The 23,594-nt window shown below is 37.9% G+C and overlaps 2 protein-coding genes across 3 annotated transcripts in view; one reads left to right on the forward strand and one right to left on the reverse strand.

Annotated features, from left to right (window-relative positions):
* The window catches only part of LOC100624136 (ankyrin repeat domain-containing protein 45), a 119,366-nt gene that overhangs the window by 87,761 nt on the left and 8,011 nt on the right, over positions 1 to 23,594 (reverse strand). For both annotated transcript variants that reach the window (XM_021063653.1, XM_013989610.2), the window contains exons 2-5: positions 23,093 to 23,477; positions 20,380 to 20,547; positions 8,062 to 8,156; positions 5,213 to 5,351 (exon numbers count right to left, since the gene is read on the reverse strand). In XM_021063653.1, coding sequence (XP_020919312.1) covers positions 5,213 to 5,351; positions 8,062 to 8,156; positions 20,380 to 20,547; positions 23,093 to 23,462 — 772 coding nt within the window. In that variant the 5' untranslated portion in view covers positions 23,463 to 23,477. The remainder of the gene's footprint in view (positions 1 to 5,212; positions 5,352 to 8,061; positions 8,157 to 20,379; positions 20,548 to 23,092; positions 23,478 to 23,594) is intronic.
* On the forward strand, positions 12,304 to 18,013 carry TEX50 (testis expressed 50). The gene is made up of 2 exons (XM_003130309.4): positions 12,304 to 14,807; positions 15,944 to 18,013. Exons 1-2 carry the CDS (start codon positions 14,484 to 14,486, stop codon positions 16,157 to 16,159), a joined length of 540 nt encoding a protein of 179 aa, XP_003130357.1. The 5' UTR covers positions 12,304 to 14,483; the 3' UTR covers positions 16,160 to 18,013.

Below are 23,594 nucleotides of genomic sequence, written 5' to 3' on the forward strand. Positions count from 1 at the left end.
AGTCTCCACCAAAAAACTATTAGAACTAACAAATGAATTCAGTAAAGCTGCAGGATACAAGATTTATATCCCCAAAATCTGTTTCTTCTCTGTACGTTAATAATGAACTATGATAAAGAGAAAGGAAGAAAATAGTCCTGTTTAAAATCACATCAAAAAGAATAAAATACTTAAGAATACATGTAACCATGAAGGTGAATGACCTATATTCTGAAAACTACAAAGCATTAATGTAGGAAACTGATGATATAAGAAAATGGAGAGATAGCCCATGTTCCTGGATGAGAAGAAATAATATTGTTAAAATGGCCATACTACTCAAAGTAATATACAGATTTAATGCAATCCCTATCAAAATACCAATGGCATTTTCCATGGAACTAGGAAAAAAAAAATCACACTTATATTTATACAAAACCACAAAAGACCCAAAATTGCCAAAACAATCTTGAGAAAAAGAGCAAAGCACACTCCCTGACTTTCGACCATACTACAAGGCTACAATAATCAAAACACCATGGTACTGGAACAAAAACAGACACATGGATCAATGGAACAGGATGCAGAATGCCCAGAAATAAACCCACAAACTTACAGTCAATTAATTTATAACAAAGGAGGCAAGAATATACAATGGAAAAAAGACAGTCTCTTCAATAAGTGATACTGGCAAAACTGGGCAACTATATGTAAAAGAATGAAATTAAAACATTTCCTCACACCACATACAAAAATGAACTTGAAATGGATAAAAATTTAATGCAAGACATGAAAGCATAAAACTACTAGAAAAGAGCATAGGGAGAAGACTCTTGGACATAAAATGTGGCAATATTTTTTGGTTCTGTTTCCAAAAGCAAAACAAATGCAAAAATAAACAGATAGACCTAATTGAAAGCTTCTGCAAAGGAAAGCATCAACAAAACGAAAAGACAACCTATAGAATGGGGAAAAAAAACTTGCAAATGATGTAAATAACCAGGTATTAATATCCAAAACATATAAACAGCTTACAGAACTCAACATCAATAAAAAAAATTTGATTAAGAGATTGGCAGAAGACCTGATGACATTTTTCCACAGAAGACATACAGATGGCATATGAATAAATGCTCAACATTGCTAACCATCAGAGAAATGCAAATCAAAACCACAATGAGTTATCACCACACTCTTATCAGAATGGCTATCTTGAAAAGTCTATAAATAACAAATGTTGGTGAGAATGTAGAGAAGAGGGAACCTTAGTACACTGTTGGTAAAATGTAAATTGGTGCAGCCACTGTAGAAAATAGTATGGAGGTTCCTCAAAAAAACTAAAAAGAGAACTACCATATGATCCAGCAATTTCTTTTCTTTTTTTTTTTGTCTTTTTAGGGCCGCACCTGCGGCACATGGAGGTTCCTAGGCTAGGGGCCGAATCGGAGCTGTAGCTGCCGGCCTACAGCCATAGTAAGGCCAGATCTGAGCTGTGTCTATGACCTACACCACAGCCCACTGCAATGCTGGATCCTTGACCCACTGAGCAAGGCCAGAGATCAAACTCATGTCCTTATGGATACTAACCAGTTGGGTTTATTAACCACTGAGCCACAACAGGAACTCCCTGATCCAGCAATTCTACTTCTGAGTATGTATCTAAAGAAAATGAAAACACTAATTGGGAAAGATACATGCACTCCAATGTTCACAGCGGCATAATTTACAATAGCTAAGATACAGAAGCAACTTAAGTATTCATCAAAAGATAAATGGATAAAGAAGATGTGGTATACACACACAATGGACTATTACTCAACCGTCAAAAAAAATGAAATTCTGCCATTTACAACAACGTGGTGGACCTAAAGGCCATTATGCTTAGTGAAACAGGTGAGATGAGAAAGACAAATATTCTAGGTTATCACTTATATGTGGAATCTAAAAAATAAAAAAATGAATGAATATAACAAAACAGAAAGATACTCACAGATTTAGAGAATAAACTATTGGTTATCAGTGGGAGAGGGAAGAGGGGAGGGGAAAGATAAGGGTATAAATAAGCAACAGGAATGTAAGTTGGTATAGCCACTACAGAAAACATTATGGAGGCTCCGCAAAAACTAAAAATAGAATTACCATGTGATTCAGCATTTGCACTCCTGTGTATATATCTGGACAAAACCATAATTCAAAAAGATACATGAGTGCCTGTGTTTATAGCCGCACTATTCACAATAGCCAAGACATGGAAGCAACCCAAATGTCTACTCACAGATGAACAGATAAAGAAGAGGTGGTACACATATATAATAGAATATTACTCAACCATAAAAGGAATGAAGCAATGACATTTGCAGCAACATGGATGAAAACAGAGATTATCATACTAACTGAAGTAAGTCAGAAAAAGAAAGACAGGGAGTTCCTAGCAGGTGGCTTAGCGGGTTACAAACCCAACTGGTATCCATGAGGAGAAGGGTTTGATCCCTGGCCTCGATAGGTGGGTTAAGGATCCAGTGTTGCTATGAGCTGTGGTGTAGGTTGCAGATGCAGCTTGAATCCCACATTGCTGTGGCTGTGACATAGTCTGGCTGCTGCAGCTCCAATTTGACCCCTAGTCTGGGAACTTCCATATGTCACAGGGGCAGCCCTAAAAAAATTTTTCTTTAAACCCCCACAAATATCATACAACTTATATGTAGGATCTAAAATATGACGTAAATGAACTTATATACAAAACAGAAACAGACTCACAGACATAGAGAACAGACTTGTGGTTGCCAAGGGGGAAAAGGGGTGAGGGAGGATAGACTGGGAGACTAGGGTTAGCAGAGGCAAACTATCACACAGAGGATGGATAAAGAACAAGGTCCTACTGTATGGCACAGGGAACTGTATTCATTATCTGAGATAAACCATAACAGAAAACAACATTTAAAAGAATTAATAGGAAGCTCTACTGTGACATGGGTTTGATCCCTGGCCTGGAAACTTTCACATGCCACAGGTGGAGCAAAAATAAATAAATAAATAGATAAATAAAATTTTAAAATAACAAGAATGTATATATATTCTTTTTATTTCTTAAATAATATATTATTTTAAAATATTACTTAATATATTTAATATATATTTGCATTATATACATATTTGTGTTATTTAATATATTATTAATATATGTATGCATAACTGAAACATTTTGCCTTATAGCAGAAATTAACACAATATTATAAATCAACTATACTTCAATTTTTATAAAAAGCAACAAGTATAACAAGCATATACTGTATATAAGGAAAATATAGCCATTATTTGTAATAACTTTAAATTCTATTAAAATATTGAATTACTATGTAGCACATCTGAAACTAATACCATATTGCAAATCCACAATATTTCAATAAAAAAAAAAACAAGTTGTTCCCATGTGGCTCAGTAGATTAAGAACCCAACTAGTATCCATGAGGATGCGAGTTTGATTCCTGGCCTCGTTCAGTGGGTTAAAGATCTGGTGTTGCTGCAAGCTGTGGTGTAGGCTGCAGATGCAGTTCAGATCTGGAGATTTGCTGTGGTTGTGGCATAGGCCTGCAACTGTAGCTGCAATTCAACCCCTAGCCTTGGAACGTCCATATGCCACAGGTAGGGCCCTAAAAAGACAAAAACAAACAAGCAAAAAATATGAAAATTCAACTTAGAAATGGGTAAAGGATGCAAATAGACATTTCTCCAAAGAAAATATGCAAATGTTCCTTAAGCACATGAGAAATGCTTAACATCATCAATAATTAAGGACATGCAAATCAGAACTACATTAAGATACTTCATATTCACCAGAATGGCTAAAAAATTTTTAAAGACAATAGCAAACATTGAAAACAATGTGGAGTTGGAATTCTCATACACATTGCTTATGGAAATGGAAAATTGGAAACAGTTTTGTAGTTTCTCGAAAGGTTAGATATAGAGTTATCATATGACCCAGCAATTTCATTGCCAAATATATACCCAAGAGAAATGAAAACATGTGGCCACAAAAAATGTGCACAAAAAACTTAATAGTATAATTATTTTAATAGTCAAAAGAGTGGAAACTCAAATGTCCATCAACTTAATGTATGGATAAATTTGAATCCATCCCATGTACTATTATTCAGTGATTAAAAAGGAATACTGACACATATTACAACACAGATGAACCTTAAAAATATTGTGCAAAGTGAAAGAAGCCAGACACAAAAGGTGACACACTGTATGATTCTACCTATGAAATGTTCAGAACAGTAATCCACAGAGTAATAAATTAGCGGTTGCCCAGGGTTTAAGAGAGGGAGGAATGGGTTGTGACTGCTAACAGGCATGGTGTTGCTTTGGGGGGGTATTAAAATATTCTAAAATTAGGAGTTCCCGTCGTGGCACAGTGGTTAACGTTTCCGACTAGAAACCATGAGGTTGCGGGTTCGATCCCTGGCCTCACTCAGTGGGTTAAGGATCTGGCGTTGCCCGTGAGCTGTGATGTAGGTCGCAGACGCGGCTCGGATCCCGCGTTGCTGTGGCTCTAGCATAGGCTGGCAGCTACAGCTCTGATTCGACCCCTGGCCTGGGAACCTCCACATGCCAAGGGTGCGGTCCAAGAAATGGCAAAAAGACAAAAAAAAAAAAAAAAGTTCTAAAATTAGACAGTGGTGATAATTATACAACTCTGTGACTATACTGAAAACCACTGAATTGTACACATTTTAAGTGCTGAATTTAATGGTTTGAGAATTCCATCTCAAAGAACTGATATTTTAAAAATCTTAGGCACATATGTCATCGAGATTCTGATGGTGCACCTTCTCTACAGACAGGGTAGTGTTCCCACAACAGGTTTTTCAAGCTATAGAGTTCTAACTCTGAAAATATTTTTTTCAAATTTTGTACCTTTATCTCCTTGGAGGACAGGCCTTCTTAGTTGAAAATCATGGGTCAGAACCATAGTAAATTACGTAAAACTAAATGATTAATGATGGTAATAAGATTACTATTAGACATTCTCTACAGCTATCACTCAGTCATTACTTTTAGCTATTGATCATATTGAAACTACTAATGAAACTGAGTTATAGATTAGTGCTTGGAACAAGGTTAATGACTACTTAATGACAACTGTTGAAATCAGAGTACATCAGAAATAACACTGAACTTAATTTTCATCTTTTCTGACAATCAAACCATTTTTCCCAAAACTTACGTGGTGTAGCCATTTTTGTGAAGATAGGAGTCACAATATCTTCCAATTGCTGTTTCTGCTCAAAAAGCTCATTAATGGAAGCTTCCAAATGGGTTTCCAACCACTCATTTTTTATACGGCATGCACTGAGGATGGTATTCTAGAGACAGAAACAAAGAATTTACCACTTATTTATTAAAAAATAAAAATCTCGGAGTTCCCGTCGAGGCGCAGTGGTTAACGAATCTGACTAGGGACCATGACGTTGCGGGTTCAGTCCCTACCCTTGCTCAGTGGGTTAAACGATCCGGCGTTGCCGTGAGCTGCGATGTAGGTTGCAGACGTGGCTCAGATCCCACGTTGCTGTGGCTCTGGCGTAGGCGCGTGGCTACAGCTCCGATTCGACCCCTAGCCTGGGAACCTCCATATGCCATGGGAGCGGCCCAAGAAATAGCAAAAAATAAAAAAATTAATTAATTAATTAATTAAAAAATAAAAATCTCTACTATCTCCAAACCAGCACTGTGCAACATAACTTTCTGTGATGATGGACATGCTCTTTACCTGCTTTGTTCAACAGAGTCGCCATTAGACATAGCCAGTGAGCACTGGAAAAGTGGCTAGCGTGGCTAACAAACTAAATTTTTAAATAGTTTAATTAATTCTAATTTAAATAGCCACATGTGGCTAGGGGTTACTATAGTGGGCAGTGCAGCTCTAACATTAGTAGAATGTGAGAATAATGAAACTCTTAATCTAGACTCATGAAGCCCTGAGCCAGTCTACCCCCTCTCCCTAATTCTTTATTTTCATTGAGCCCTCTGATAAAGAAGTGTTTGCAAAGGTTGGAAAAGAGGGAGTTCCCGTCGTGGCGCAGTGGTTAACGAATCTGACTAGCAACCATGAGGTTGCGGGTTCGATCCCTGCCCTTGCTCAGCGGATTAAGGATCTGGCGTTGCCATGAGCTGTTGTGTAGATTGCAGACATGGCTCGGATCCCACGTTGCTGTGGCTCTGGCGTAGGCCGGCTGCTACAGCTCCGATTCGACCCCTAGCCTGGGAACCTCCATATGCTGCGGGAGCGGCCCTAGAGAAGGCAAAAAGACAAAAAAAAGGTTGGAAAAGAATAAGTGGATGATATGACCTGTATGCCACTCAACAAACAATGCTGGTATTTTATTCTTTCTCAGGTTTACAGGAGGAAGAAGTACAAGAAATACAAAAAGGTCTCCATCTCACTGAAAGCCTCTAAATTCGCATCGTAAAACCACCTCTTTGCACAGCAAACTGCTGGTGTCTGATTTAAGATGTTCATGTTCTATGGTTTGTAACAAAAGAGACATGAATAAATTTACTATGTGTCCTATCCATATTATTAAATAAGCAGTGGTATATGCAGAAGTATACAGAATGAATGGATGTGGAAAGATGTTCATAATATATTCTTGAAAGGAACAAAAGCAAATTAAAGAATAATTTGTATCGTATGAACCCATTTTTATTTTTTTCCTTTTTCAGCCATGCCCCATGCATATATGGAAATTCCCAGGCCAGGGATCAAATCCAAGCTGCATCTGCAAACTATGCCACAGCTGGGGCAATGCTGGATCCTTAACTCAAGGCACTGAGCTGGGGATCAAACTGTCAAAGCCACAGAGATGAGCTGGATCATTAACCTATTGTGCCACAGCAGGAACTCCCTTAACCCATTTTTATATATATAAAAAAAACTTACAAAAATATATATATGCATACATGTGTTTATATAAGTGAAAGGAAAAGTATGATGAGATTAACACAGAAGTGTTACTAGAACCATAGGATAATAAGACTAGAAAGGGAAAAGAGAAAACTATTAAGTTTGCTTTATATGTTTCACTTTTATTCTAATTATTACTATATATACATAATATTTTCTAATTCAAATAACCAAATATTTAAAAGTTGAAATTAAAAGGCGTTTATAGTAACCAGTTTGACAAAGCACTGTTTGTGCCAGAAGGATTGTTTTGCAGATCTAAAAGATGCAATAGCTATTCTAATAGAATTTTGCCTATATTTTGTTTCACACAGAACATTTTTGCATAGGAAAAAAATTAAAACCAAAACACATTTCTGATATCTTGAGCCTATCTCTTTTGTGTGTACATCCAAAGTAAAAACTAATTCAGAAGCAGTACTTAGTATATAGTAAATGTGGCAAGCTGGTTTTACAATTAGCTCTCTTTACATCTCTGTATCTTTATACCATTGTGTAAAATTCGACATACTAAAAAATATGTAATGTGCATATATATAAGACATATGCTGTGTATCAACGTTTTAAAACATAAAATGAAATAAGTATCAGTGGATCCCGCTAATCAACATAAAGAACAAGAACACTGCCAATACCATTAATGCTGCTTCTGTGCCCCTCTCCCACTTCATCCCCTTGCCCACCTCCAAGAGATAACCATGATCTGCACTTATACCTTTGCTTTCCTTCTTTAAATACTTTTACCCCATACTCAGGCATCCCCAAACAATAGAGTTTAGTTTGGCTTGGGTTTGAGCTTTATAAAAATCTATGTATTCTTTGGAGATTTTTTTTTTCACTCAACATTACATTTCTAAGATCCATTCATGGTGTTGGCTGTGATACTTAGTATATCTCCATGTCACTCTGTAATATTATTTCATTTAATTATTATCAGACTATCTCTAATCAGTAGTTTATTAAGAAAGGAAAAAAGGAAGGAAGGGAGGGAGAAGAGAGCAGTGAGGACCTAAGGACCACCACCTACTTCTAGTGCATTAGTGTAGAAATTAAAAGATACAAGCCAAAAATCACAAAAGACTTCAGAACAAACTATAAGCACAACGTAGTACCTTGTCTTCCTTAAAAAGCTTCCCTGGGCCCTTTTCTGGGTCTGTAACAGTTGCAGAGACCTTCGCAATATATTTTTTCAGTGCCAGCCTTGCATCTGAAAGAACAGGACAGTAAAATGCACAAAAATAAGACAAAGACAAAAAATATGCTCAACAGTTTGTAATGTACTATTATATATCTAGAGTTTTATAAAGACTGTGTGGGAGATCTGTTATGGTTATTCTCCTTGCGGAATTTCAAGGCAAAACACTCAACTAGCAGAGCACTTTGAGACATTTGCTGTAGTCCCAGAACTGCATTAAAATTTTTGAAGAACAAATAAATATAAAATGTGATACCTGCTGTTAAAATTTTTTTAAAAAAATAAAAAAGGGGTTCCCACCGCAGCTCAGCAAGTTGAGAACCTGATGTTGTCTCTGTGACGATGTGGGTTTGATCCCTGGCCTTGATCAGTGGGTTAAAGATCTGGTATTGCTGTGACTGTGGCATAAGCTGCATCTGCAACTCTGATTCAACCCCTGGCCCAAGAATTTCCATATGCTGTGGGTGTGGCTGTAAAAAATAATAAAAAATAAAATGTGATACCTGATCCCAGGGAGACCATATTCTTTTAAAATATCTACTCTGGAGTAAAGAACAAAAATATTTCCAATAGAAAAACTGTCGATCACTTGCTTCTCAATCCTTCAAAATAAATTCAAAATAGCTGCCCTCCTTAAAAAAAAAAGTGTTTAAAGTAATTCCGACGAGGAACCATGAGGTTGCAGGTTCGATCCCTGGCCTCGCTGAGTGGGTTACGGATCCAGCATTGCCGTGAGCTGTGGTGTAGGTCACAGACATGGCTCAGATCTGGCATTGCTGTGGCTGTGGCATAGGCCGGCAGCTGTAGCTCCAATTAGACCCCTAGCCTAGGAACCTCCACATGCCGTGGGTACAGCCCTAAAAATACAAAAGACAAAAAAAAAAAAAAATCCATTGTCTATAGCACTCATCCCAAAATTTCCAAGACCCATTTAAATAAAATTACAATACTCTAAGAGAAATAAAAGACTCAAATAAATGGAAAAATTTACCATATTCTTAGATGGAACAACTGAATATAGGAAATGGTAGATTAGCCTCCTATTAATGACTGATTCATTTCTGGTGGCTATAACAAATTGCCACAAATTTAGTGACTTGAAACAATGTAAGTTAATCCTCTTTCAACTCTAGAGGCCAAAAGTCTTGAATGAGTTTTGCTGAGCTACAGTCAAGGTGTTGGCAGGGAAGATTCATTCGGGAGGCTCTGAGAGGAGAATCTATTCTCTTGCCATTTTTCAGCCTCAATCTCTAGTGGAGGCCTATATTCCTTGGCTGATGACTCCTCCTTTCACCTTCAAAGGATATCACTCCAGCCTCCCATCATCAACTCACCTTCTCTGCTGTGTCAGATCTCCTTCTTCCTCTCACTTATAATAGAGACACTTGTGATTACATATTAGGTCCTAGCTGGATAATGCAGGATAATCTCCATATCTCAAGATCCTTAATTTAAGGGTCTGCAAAATCCCGCATGAGGTAACATTCACAGGTTCCAGGGATTAGGACCTAAATACCTTCGGTAGACAGCTTTCAGCCTACCACAGTCTACCCTCTGGCCTCACAAAATTACATCTATCCCATGTGCAAAATAAATTTACCCCATGCCAAAAGCCAAGTCTCAGCACAAATGCTTATCTAAAATATCACCAGCTCAAAAGTCTAAGATCTTATCATCTAAATAAGGTATGGGTGAGACATCCACCCCAGGGTAAAATTCCTCTCCATCTGCAGACCTGTGAAACTAGAAAACAAGTTATCTACTTCCAACGTACAATGCACAGAGCAATAGTTACAGATATTTCCATTCTGAAAAGTGAGAAAATAGAAGGAAAAAAAGGAATCACCAAAGTCCCAAGCAATTTTGAAATCCCAGGCAAATTTTATTAGGAATAAAAACCTGGGACTAATCCTCTGTGGTGTAAGACTCCAACCTCTTGGCCTGCAACTCCAGCCTGAGTCATCCTTCCTTTTGCATAAAAGATAGAAAGTTTTTGTAGCTGAAGGTTTTGTCAGTCCATTTCCTGCCAATATAGTTTTAGGCACCTGGCATTCTTTTCTCATTTGGTCGTCTCTCTGTCCATCGGTCCGCATTGGCAATGTTTCTACTGGTATAACATTCTCAAAAACCTCTTTAGTCTCCCTGCATATCAGAAAGATTCATTCTATTATCCAAGAGGTTCCTCCACAGGTCTTTCTTAGATAATCTCATTTCCATTCCTATGATGCCTGCAGAGATGTATGAGGGGAATCCATGAGTAACACACCTAATCTCTTCAGCACTAGTAAAAAACACTGTCCCACCACATCCTTGCTTCACTCCAGAGTACATTTTCCTGGCTGTGAATCTCCTAATTTTAGCATTTTTACCACCTAAGTAGGCTGAGAATTTCCCAAATCATCAGGTTCTATTTCTCTTGTACTTTTTTTTTTTTTTTTTTTTTTTTTTTTTGCTTTTTTAGGACCGGACCCACAGCGTATGGAGGTTCCCAGTCTAGGGGTCGAATTGGAGCTATAGTTGCCCACCTAAGCCACATCCACAACAATGTGGGATCCGAGCCTGGACAGACACAGGTCACAGGACCTACACCACAGCTCACAGCAACGCCAGATCCCTGACCTACTGAGTGAGGCCAGGGATCGAACCTGTGTCCTCATAGATACTAGTCAGATTCATTTCCACTGAGCCATGATGGGAACTCCCTGTTTCCCTTTTGTATAACAGTTCTTTCCTCAATTTATCTCTCCCCTCTCCCATTTTACTATAAGCAACACGAGGAACCAGGTCATGCCTTGCACACCTCCTTTGGAAGTATCTTCCAGTAAATATCCAAGGGCAGCACTTATAAGTTCTGCTTTCCACACAAGGGCAGGACACACTTCAGTTAAGCTTTCTGCTATTATGTAACAAGACTGCTTTTCCTCCAGTTTCCAATAATATGTTCCACATTTCCTTCTGAACCCTCACCAGCGGCACTTTAGGGTCCATATTTCTACCAACAGTCTGCTCAGGGCAATCGAGGCTTTTTCTATCATGGACCTCAAAATTCTTCCATCCACCCAATACCCAATTCCAAAGCCACTTCCACATTTTTCAGTATTTGTTACAGTCACACCACACTTCCAGGTACAAACATCTGTATTAATTTCCCATGGCTGCTGTAACAAATTACTACAGATTTGATGGTTTAAAACAGCACTAGCTTATTCTTTACAGTTCTGGAGACCAGAAATCTCCAGTTCACTGGACTAAAGGCAAGGCATTGGCAGGGCTTATTCCTTCTCAAGGCTCTGTGAGAAAAACCCACTCCTCGCCTTTCTCAGCTTCTAGCAACATCTATGTTCTTCAGCTTGTGGCCCTCCCTGACATTTCAAAGTGCATCACACCAATCTCTGCTTCTGACAGCACATCATTTTCTCCTCATGTCAAACATCCCTCTATTTTCCATAAGGACACCCGTGATTACATATAGGGTCCACCTAGACAATCCGGGATAATTTCCCTACCTCATTATCCTTAATTTAATCATATCTGCCCTATAACATTCACAGGTTCCAGTGATTAGGACCTGGATATCTTTGGAGGCCACGATCAAGCCTCAGTAGAGACAATTTCATAAAACTCCAAAGTGGCATTTTTTTAAAGATGTAATGAAATCAGTCTGAAGTTCAATTATGTCATCTGTAGTATCCAACCATCTTGATGAGCCTCTTTTGCCTATTTGTAAAGTGGACAAGAGTACTTTCCATAGTCAAACTGAGAGCCACATCTGGAAGAGTATTAATGTATATGGACCAGTCAATTGGTCTTCTTCCTGCCAGCTCTTAACAGCTTCAAAGTATCAATCATGTTGCAAGCAGAATTAACTCCCTAAACTGGAATCCAAGGTTTAGGTTTTGCTCCACCAGCTGGATGACCTGGAGTCAGTAGTGGTTCCAGAACTGCAATACAGGACTGGAACCACTACTGTGGTGGCGCAGTGGTTAACGAATCCAACTAGGAACCATGAGGTTGCAGGTTCGATCCCTGGCCTTGCTCAGTGGGTTAAGGATCCGGCGTTGCAGTGAGCTGTAGTGTGGAGGTCACAGGCACGGCTCGGATCCTGCATTGCTGTGGCTGTGGTGTAGGCTGGTGGCCACAGCTCCAATTTGACCCCTAGCCTAGGAAAATCCATATGCCGCAGGAGCAGCCCAAGAAATGGAAAAAACAAAACAAAACAAAACAAAAAAACCCTGCAATACAGGATGGAGAATAGTGGAGGAATTAGTTAGAAGAGGGGCCTAAGGAACTTGCCATAAAAGAGCATTTGTTGTAAGCATGCTGATTTTACTGAGAATGTTTATTTATTTTGGGTGGCTTGGTAGAGAAAGGAGCTTACTGCAAGCATCCTCTTAATGCTACCATACCTGTCTTAGTGCATTCGGAGTAGAAAACACCAGACTGGGTAGCTTATAAACGGCAGGAACTTATTTTTCACAGTTACAGAGGCTGGGCAGTCTACGATCAAGGCACCACGGTGGCTGCAGTCTAGTGAGAGCCCTCTTCCTTCATTCCCAGCATTTTCTCCCTGTGTCCTCACTCAATGGATGGGACTAGGGAACTCTGTGGGGACTCTTTCATAGGAACACTAATTCCATTCATGACAGCTCTAGCTTCATGTCCTAAGTATCTCCCTAAGGCCCCGCTTCTTAATACCATCACACTGGGCACCAGGATTTCAATATATGAATTTGGTGGGACACAAACATCCAGACCATAGCAATATCTTAACCCCTTTTAACCTCAGTTTCTCCATCTATAAAATGGAAGTATTAGAGTACAGTCCCCATAGCGTTGTTGTAAGAATTAAGCAAAATATAGTATAATGCATGCAAATGTCTTAACACATTGCCTGGCACACTCAATAAGTTTACTATTATATTACTCCTCTCCTCAAAATCCTATGAATGACTCCATATTGACTATTGAGTAAAATGCACGGCCCTCTGAGGCCTATCTAGCCACACACTATCTTCCCAGTTTTATTCCTCCCAACATTCATCCAGAGTCTATCCATAATTTGCTTCCTGTTCCCTCTGCCCATAGATGTCGACAGGGCTCCCTTCTTTACTTCCTCAGGTCTCTGCTTGAACATCACCTTACCAAAGAGGTGTCTCCTGACTCAGCCCTCCAAAAAGTAACATACACTCACTCATTCACTTACTAGCAACTTCATAATTTCCTTGCCACTCTATTTTTCTCCATAGCACTCCACAGATGCATCAATTTAGATAGACTTTATTTTCTGTGCCTCCCCACTAGAAAGTAAACTCCATAGAGATTGCTTTGTGGGTGTTGTGTACATATGCTGATCTCCTAGAACAGTATTTAGCACATAAGAGGTTCTCAATAAATATTTATTGTATAAATGTTTACACAGAATTTCTTTGCTTATTATGTTTCATCAACCTAAGATGCCCTTTCTGCACTGCCACCCACAAAAATTCTATTCATTCTTCAACGCTTACTTAAAATGCACTTCTGTGAAACTCCTAATTCCCCCAAGCAGAACTCATTGTTCTATCTGCTGCAACACGATTATAATTTGGTTTAGCTTGGGTTTAGTCTGTCTTGTAATTTTTTATTATCTTGCTTTTCTACCTCTAGCCTGTAAACTCCTTAAAGTCAGAGTCTGTCTCACCTTATTGTATACCATGCTACCTCACCTTCTCTTTCTCACATACCATGCCAATTCCCCACCCCTACCTGCTACCTGATAGTTCCGCATTGCTACCAAAAATACATAGGTCAAAAGAGGGAGACTCTCAGTATTTGCTTAACTATTTGAAGGGAATGACATTCCAGAATGAAAGAAACAGAAGCAGGTGCTAGTTTGTATGAAATGGTATAACTATAGCTATTTTTTAAGCAGATATGAATGTGCCATACTTTAAAAGAGTTGGAAGGAATATATGTAAATTGTTTCCATGAAATTCTATTCATATAGTTATAATTTAAATGTATTATCTAGCAAAATATTAGGAAAGTCTTTATCAGAAAACTGAAGAGGTTCAAACCATTCTGGTAAAAAAGCAAGAAAAAGTCTCCCTAAGAAACCCAAGGTGATTGGCTAAGTGGCACCTTTTAGTTCCAATGTGGTTCTTTATGATGTCACTGAGCTTATCCCTGAATCACTATGACTGATGATGTTACCATGGTCATCAGTATATATTTTGCTGACTAGGAAAATTACCTCAAGTGCTTTCTGGAGCACCGCATTAACTAATACTCAGGGTGTTTTTGCTCTGTCTCTAACCAATTTTTTGACTATAATTTTTTTTTCCCGATTAAGAAAGAAAAATGTCCACTCAAGGACTATCCCTGATTTTTTCTCTGTTGGTTATCTGCTTCTTCAGGGGGAGCCTCTGCATTTGTGATGGCACTACCTGGACAAAGGTTGGATGGGAGATTTTTCCAGAAGAAATGCATTATCTGAAAGTTAAGCCTCCTCCATCCCACTGTTTACCTTACCCTCTGGACAAACTATGCTGCAGTTTTGCTAATACGGACATATTTCAGGGTTGTTTACATCTTACTTATATTTTAGCACAAGCTCTACTTTTAATCTTGTTTGTTTTGTCTGCACATTACCTGTGGATGAAATGGAAGAAACACAAAAAAAAGGTAAATTAGTGATGCAAATAGTGATAGTTATAGAATGTCAAAGAGTTTAAAAGATAAGATATAAGAGTATGAGCTTCTCTGAGAGAATAAACACTGTTTTTTTTTTTTTTCTCCGCTCTTTGGCATATGGAGTTCCCAGGCCAGGGATCAGATCCAAGCCACAGTTGTAACCAATGCTGCAGCTGGTAGCAATGCCAGATCCTTACTCGCTGTACCTGGCTGGGGATCGAACCTATGTCCCAGCGTTCCAGAGATGTTGCTGAACCCATTGCACAACAGCAGGGGTGCCTTTTTCTTTTTTGTAACCTTCCCCACTCCCACCATTCACCACAAGCATCTAGCACAGTATCTTGCACATACTAGGTGCTCAACAAATGTGTATTGAATTAAAAGGTCCATAAGATAATCTATTATTTTAGATAGATTATTTCAAGTTACAAAACACAGCAATAAAGTAGTGAGCTACAATGAGTAGAATGTGTAGGAAATGACATTATCTGTCTGGGTCCTTAGGTAAGTCACTGTATCTTTCTCAGCTGCCTGATCCATAAAAAGAAGGATCTGGAACAACAGATCTTGTTAGATCCCTTTCTGATCGATCAAAGAAAGCTAAGTCTACAAAAGTTGGCATGTACTTTTTTAATGGACTGTAAACTCATTTCTAATTTTAGGATAACTTTCTGGAAAACAGTACTCAAACTAATTTCCCACTTTGCTAATGACACCGTATTTTGAGGCAATCTTAAAAGCTCATTGATCTTCACAACAGTCAGATGTTTATGACTATGATTTCATCACATTACACCTGAAGGTTGTTTAGTAAAGAAAAATATTTTACTAATATTTATATAATTTCTCCTAGCAGAATGTTGTAATCATAAAAAGTGTGTATTAAATATTTGCTGATGATATAGATCACTATAATCTTATACAGGGGCATATACAAAAGAGCATTTCTTCTGCATTTAAACCTTTCTTCTACAGTAACTTTTCCTTTGTCTAAATAAGTCATTTAATTAATTAATTCATTCATTCATTGTGTTTAGAGCTGAAGTGCGTTCATCCAGAAAACAAATTTGTAATTTGAACTACAGTCAGAGAAAAATCTTTAATATTATTTGTTTTCCTCCTTTTAGCTGAAGAAACAAGCCTCCTTAGACACATCTGGTAATGATATAGAAAACCAGTCCGTTTATGACATTGACCAAATACTCTTCAAACTGGTGGCCACAACATCAATGATGACCAAGTACCTGAATCAGGTGTCCCACCACCCTCCAGCTAAGAAAGTCAAGCACCGAAAACTAAAGAGGAAGAAGAGTGAAGGAGGAGAAGGACTCAGGAGATACTAGAAAGATCCATGTGCAAATATAGCTCAGTCCAATATGGACACTGCACAAGAAATTTATTGAAAGAACTTGTAAGGATAAAAATGGTTCTTTGGGAACCTTTGTAATTTTTTGCCACATTCTTTACTGAAACTTTCCAAGGAAGCCTGAGTTGAAAAGCTACTCTTCAGCTAAAACAGCATCCATACTTACTAAAAGTACTGGGGAAAAGACTGTATACACTCACTTCTTCATGTTTAGGTGTTTTGTTCTTTTTAATGTGTTAAATTACTAATCATTAGGCAATCTGTAGAATAGAATCTTGATTTAATGTTTCAATAAATCTCTGATTTAAATACTGTTTGTGATTTTTCTGTCAGCTGAGCAAATTTTATGTCCACGAGGAGACTTTTAATTTTCCATCTCAGATTGTTAAAAATAGTATGGAAATATGAAGGAATAGATTAATTTTTAAAGTATAGATGTTTCTATTTTCAGTAGAATAAGTGAAGAATTAAATATTAACACTTTCTAATTTCAAACTTTTGTTGATAAGATGCCTCAGTTTTTATTCCACACTTTTATGGATCTGCCACCTCAATTTTTTCAAAAAAAATTCCCTATTTTCCAAACAAAAACTGAGAGACTTGGTCTGAGACTAGGACAGATTTTATTCACATGTTGAAAAATCCTAGAAAAATATGCCAAATCTATAACACATCTCCCATCAATATAAGGGGGAAAGCTTAAAAAAAAAAAAAACAATCATTTGCACAGTAATAGTGCTATGGTCTTCACAAGTAACAGAAAGAAGCCTGCCTTGGGTTATTGTAAATTACTAAGAGCTGTTTTATGGTTCCACTTTCTAGACCCTCCTTGCTTCCACTCTTCCACAGCACAGCCCTGCTCCCACATGTCCATGAATACTTGTTCCATCCCTTTACGGTTCTTAACTGTCAACTAATCCCTTCTAAGAGAACACTGATAATATATTTCTTTTAATGGAGGACACTTGAGTACTTAAAAAGTCTACAAACTTCAAAAACCCAAAGACATTTCTCTCTAATAGTGGAATCTTCAGTAGTATAGACAACTCTCTGGGGTAGGGAGTCCTCAATCTTGTAACCTCTCCAGATGATTCCCACTCCAGATGTTCTTGTTTACTAGAACAAGAAATGGGAGTGGTTTGTACTCTTAAGTCTGAATTAAACAAATGTAATATTTTATGTTAAGTAGTTTGTATTTCTGACATTCTACAGCTACATTACCATGAAGTTCCAATTCTGACAATTCCATTCTGACCTGGAAACGGAACAATTATAGTACTATAGTCTTCTTTTATCTTCACTGATAGGAAATAGTAGGTATAATTCCCCCAAGATTGTAAGGATGCAAACTAGGATGTGATGGCGATCTGGCTGCGACATCTGTCACCCCACTGATTTCCAGGGTTGATTCGGCTGATCTGGCTGGCTAGGCAGGTGTCCCCTTCCTCCCTCACCGCTCCATGTGCGCCCCTCCCGAAGCTGCAGGCTGGGTGGAAGAGGACAACCATCCCCGAAAGAGGAGGACTGTTCTTTGGTCAAGGGTATGCGAGTAGCTGCGCTCCCCTACTAGAACCTCCAAACAAGCACTCAAGGATGCAAACTAAACAGGTGGACATTAGGGAGAAGGAAACAAATGAAACTCAATACCCACTAAGTCCCAAACTTTAAGTTACAGAAAAATTTGTTCCTGGATTGTGTTTTTTAAGTACCATGGGTCATTCTTCAAAAAATGAATTTTAAGGGAGTTCCCATTGTGGCTCAGTGGAAATGAATCTGACTAGTATTCATGAGGACAAAGGTTTGATCTGGCCTTGCTCAGTGGGTTAAGGATCCATTGCTATGAGCCGTGGTATAGGTCGCGGATACAGCTCGGATCTGGCATTGCTGTGGCTATGGTGTAGGCAGGCAGCTGTAGCTCCAATTCGACCCCTGGCCTGGGAACTTACATATGCCATGGGTATGGCCCTAAAAAGCAAAAAAATAAATAAATAAAAAATAAAAGATTAAAAAATGAATTTTAGGAGTTTCCGTTGTGGCTCAGTGGTTAACGAATCTGACTAGGAGCCATGAGGTTACAGGTTCGATCCCTGGCCTTGTTCAGTGGGTTAAGGATCCGGCGTTGCCGTGAGCTGTGGTGTAGGTTGCAGACACAGCTCAGATCCTGCATTGCTGTGGCTCTGGTGTAGTCCGGCAGCTGCAGCTCGGATTAGAACCCTAGCCTGGGAACCTCCATGTGCCATGGGAGAGGCCCTAGAAAAGGCAAAAAAATAAAAAATAAAATAAAAAATTTAAATTATATAATGTGAGTTTCGCTTACAATATCTATTCATGGGGATCAATTAAATTCTTTGCTATCTTCATTTTGCTTGTATAACTAATCATAAAATTGAAGGTATTGACAGAAATATTGACTCAGAAAACATTTAGTACAAGAGGACAATCATGTATAAAATAATCTACAAAGTATAACATTTTTTTCTTCTCAAATATGTTACCGTCCCTCAATTTCCTTATTTCTATTAATTCTCCCAGTTCCCTTCTCATTTTACTGATAAGCAAGCTCCTTTGGGCTGCCATATGAATCTTCCTAGATATATCACTTTCACCCTCTTCTTCATCCACATAAAAATTGTCAATGGCTCCCAATGACTACATAAATGAAATGAAATGAAAGCACCTTAGCTTGATAGTTGAAGGTGTAATCTGACTGTAATAATAGCAGCAGCATTTTTCAAGTGTTGTTCACATACTAGGCATTGTGCTAAGTGCTTTATATCATTTCATCTAATTCTCACAACAACCCCCTTCCAAGAGGTAAGAACTATTATTGGCCCGCCTTTTCTAGAAATAAAGACTGAAGCATAAAAGATTTAAGTATATTGTCCAAGGTCACACAGGTTTCCAGTGGAGACACCAGTACCTAAACTCAAGCAATCTGATTCAAGAACCCATGTACTTTCTCTCATTATTCTACCTGTGCTGTAGTCTACCAGTGTAAGCTACGCCTTGCTGTTCTAGCAAAGAAATCTCACCATTTCCCCAACATGTCACTTTCATTCGCAGTTGTAAGATTTTGCTCACACCCTTTCCCCTTATACTGTGTATTTAAATTCCACCCTTTCCTCAAGGCCCACTTCAACTCTCACGTGTTCTGAATTCATGTTCTTTGACCATCACATAACATATACCACCAGCTCTGCTGTTTTAACCTTTAATTATAGTCTTTCTGATACTGTTATTTAACTATAGGATGTGTCTCTAGCTAATCATACCCCACCTAACACATATCCAAAGGGCAAGAACAATCAATTGTACCACAACAATGCTATGCTCACAGTAGGCATTTAAAAAATGCTTGCTAAAAACACAAATACGGATAACTATGTAAAATAAATGTCTTGAAATTCCTTAGTACTAGTTTTTTAACCAATGTTCGTATGCATACATAATTACACAGGTGTATCCTTCTGAAATCTCTTAAGCTCTATTCTGGAGGGTTGTGGAAATAAATAAGTAGTAGTAAAACTCAAAATAGTACACTTTTTGACTTCTGATTGAAGTATAACATACAAAAAAAGTGCAAAGTTTATAGTGCACAGCTCAATGATTTTCACAAATGAGCACACCATGTAAAGAGCAACCAAATTAAGAAGAATATTATGCCCTATAAGTTCCCCTCATGTCATAAAGATACCTGCTATTTCAACTTCTAAAACCATAGATTAATTTTGCCCAGCAAGCCATTTTAAATTATTACAATTGTTTCTACCTAGGGAATCAAATGCATTACTCAAATATCTGTTGTTTTTAAAAAAACACTTAAGGAATGGTCCACTCTACCTAGGTCTCTCAGAAAATGGCCTTGAACTTACATTACATATATATTCTTATGGAAAATTATTGGTGAAATTGTTAGAAGCTGGTAAATCAACCAGTTTCCAATACAGTTTCTATTAAGTACAATGTTTTAGGCCAAAAGAAAATTAGCAAAAAAAAAAAAAAAAAGAAGAAGAAAAAAAGCAAGATTTCACATATTATCAACAGTGACTATGATTATGTCTACAAATACAACATCTTGATAGAAGGTGAAAATGCTAATCACCTCTTTGCTTTGTTAAAGACACAGCATATAAATGGACAACTTCTGGGAGGAAAATCCATGACTCAGGCAGTTTGCTCTCTTGTGAGCTTCCTTACCTGCCCAGTCCAAGAATTCAACACACTCAGTCTGGGAATACCGAGCAGCAACATCTCGAGCTTTTTCTTCCCGGAAGTTCAGAGCTTCTATATCAACATCCAATTCCACCAGGGTTTTCAAAGTTTCCAAACGACCCCAAGCTGCAGCACAGTGTAAGAGTGTGTAACCTGACAAACAATCCAGATGGGCAGGTCAGGAAGGCTACATTGTTTATGGAGTAGAGGTTCATAATGGCAATCAAGAATTGAATAATTACAGGGGGCCAGGCATTATTCTAAATGCTTTACATACCGTGAACTCCTTTAGTTCATTTAAAAAACCTATGAGGTCAAAACCATTATAATTCTTATTTTACAGATAAGGAAACTGGCCCAAGGAACACAGCCAGTAAATTATGGGTGCAAGACACCCACATCTTGTCTTTCTGATCTGCACTTTGCTCTGGCTCCTTAATGGAGCGAATCATACGTACTTCATGTGCTTTTATTCATTTACTCTTTCAATATAGTCCATTACACTAATATTGTTTCTAATGTTAAAAACAACCCTTGCATTAATGGAATAACCCAACCTAGTCCAATAAATGTTTTAACACACAATCACAGATTCAACTTGTGAATATTTTATTTAAGATGTTTAAATCTGTGTTATTAAATGAGATCAACCCATAGTTTTCCTTTCTAGTACTGTCCTTAACCAGTTGTGCTAGTTATATCTCTCATATATAAATTAAGCAGTTTTCCAACTCTCTTTATATTCTCTGGAAACTTTGTCCAAGCTAGAGATTACTTTTTCCTTACAAGTGTAGTAAACTTTATCTTTTAGAACATTTGAGTCTGGCATTAGGTCAGGGTGGGAAAATGAGGCACGTTCTGATGACTTATTCAGAACTATTATCAAATAACTATTGAACCGGTCAAGTTTCTATTTTTTTTCAATCAATTTTGGTAATTTATATTTTATTAGAAAATCATCCATTTCATCCGAGTTGTCAAATGTATTGTTATGAAGTTGTTTACAATATTTTCTAATGATTTTTTAAAACTTAGTTTTTCCTGAGTGAATGCTTCATTTTTAAAATTCCAAATATTATTTATTATATCTCTTCTGATATTGTCAAATATCAAAAATTATCAATATCATCACAGGTTTTTCAAGTCTTTCTTTTTCATTAAGCCAGATTTTAGGAGTTCCCGTCATGGCGCAGTGGTTAACGAATCCGACTAGGAACCATGAGGTTGCAGGTTCGGTCCCTGCCCTTGCTCAGTGGGTTAATGATCCAGCATTGCCGTGAGCTGTGGTGTAGGTTGCAGACGCGGCTCGGATCCCGCGTTGCTGTAGGTCTGGCATAGGCCGGGGCTACAGCTCCGATTGGACCCCTAGCCTGGGAACCTCCATATGCCGCGGGAGCGGCCCAAAGAAATAGCAAAAAGACGAAAAAAAAAAGCAAAAAACAGATTTTAGTTTTGTGGATCCTCTCTATTGTTCCTTTATTTCAATGTCACTGATTTACTCTATTATTTCTTTTATTCTTTTGGGGGGATTTTTTAGTTGTTCTTTTTCTAACACCTTGAGTTAAATACTTTGCTTTATAATTTTCAATATTTCTTATATTCTAGTATGAGCATTAGAATTTTAATTTTAGTTTTATTCCACAGGTTCTGATATACTGATCCTGCTGCTATTTAAATATTTCATAATTTCTATTATATCTTCTCTTACCAACAGATAAGCATGTTTTTGTTTCCAAAATTATAGGGATTTTCAGGTATCTTTTTGTTAGCTATTTTCTAACTTTATTTTATTGTGGTCAGAGGCCACAGACTGCATGCTACAGATTCTTTGATATTTGCTGATGTGTCCTTTATGGCCTGACATATGATCTATTTTAAAAATTGTTTCATGTCAGCATGAAGAAAATGTATAGCCTCTATTTGCAAAAGATCATTGTTTTCTTTTATTATCTATAATGACCATGTTTTATATTTGCAATCTAGACAAAAACAAGTGGGAGTTCCCACCGCGGCTCAGTGGTTAACGAATCCAACTAGTAACCACGAAGTTGGGCGTTCAATCCCTGGCCTTGCTCAGTGGGTTAAGGATCCGGCGTTGCTGTGAGCTGTGGTGTAGGTCACAGACACGGCTTGTACCCCTCATTGTTGTGGCTCTGGTGTAGGCGGCAACTGCAGCTCTGATTAGACCCCTAGCCTGGGAACCTCCATATGCCACAGGTGCCGCCAAAGAAATGACAAAAAGACAAAAAAAAACCAAGTGACTGAATTTAAAGAGCTAATTGGATAATGACTGCAAAAACTAATAAATCTTCAAAGGAAAGAGACAAAAATATTATTGGGTGGTTACTATATACCAACATATATGTGCCAAGTACTGTGATAAGATATTTATATTTATTATCTTATTTGATCTTCATAACCTATAAGGAAAATACAATTATCCTCTCATTTAGCAGATGAAGAAACAGATACACAAAAAAGATTAGGTAATTCACCCAAATCACAAAGCTAATAAATAGTGAATTCCATGTTCTTAACTACAATCTATACCACATCAACATGCACCACACACACATTCATATATATACATACATAACATATGCAAATATAACGCAGCCACATCAAATGTATCCAAATTTTAAAGATAATACAGAGCATCTTTAGGTAATCGTAAGTAATACTGATGAAAGAAAAATACCTCTGGTTGTTTTTTCATTCAGATTCACACCGTATTTGGCCAAAGCTCTAATCACATCACTTTGCCCAGCCATGCAAGCTGCATATAACAAATTTCTCCCAACCATGTCTTCTTCCAAGAGTAGCTGCATGGCCTGTTCATGGTGAGGGTTCCCAGGATCCTCAAATATCTCCTGCAGACCTTCTACATCCCCTGTGAGTGCAGGCTGTAAGAGGGGATTAATGGTGGCAGTTTCCTCTGCTTCTTTGGCTTCTTCTTTTTCTTCTTCTTCTTTGGCTTCTTCTTCTTCTTCATCTTCCTGTTCTTCGTGCTGTGAGAAAAACAGTGATTTTTCTGAACACTCTGGCTCTGGGGGTCCTTCTGACTCCATTAACTCCAAAAATACCTGAAACCCAAAAAAAGTCACAGAAATTACTCAAACAAATCAATATTTATTTATCAGTCAACAGACAACATGGACGGGATGAAAATACTTAACCGGTTCAAAATAATTTTAAAACAA

Source organism: Sus scrofa, chromosome 9 (genome assembly GCF_000003025.6).
Source record: "Sus scrofa isolate TJ Tabasco breed Duroc chromosome 9, Sscrofa11.1, whole genome shotgun sequence".
NCBI lineage: Eukaryota > Metazoa > Chordata > Mammalia > Artiodactyla > Suidae > Sus > Sus scrofa.

Excerpts from the sequence above, each read along its gene's own strand:
- TEX50 (XM_003130309.4), top strand. The coding sequence starts at position 14,484 with ATGTCCACTCAAGGACTATCCCTGATTTTTTCTCTGTTGGTTATCTGC. Across the intron at positions 14,808-15,943 it reads GGAAGAAACACAAAAAAAAG|CTGAAGAAACAAGCCTCCTT; the intron begins GTAAATTAGTGA and ends TCCTCCTTTTAG.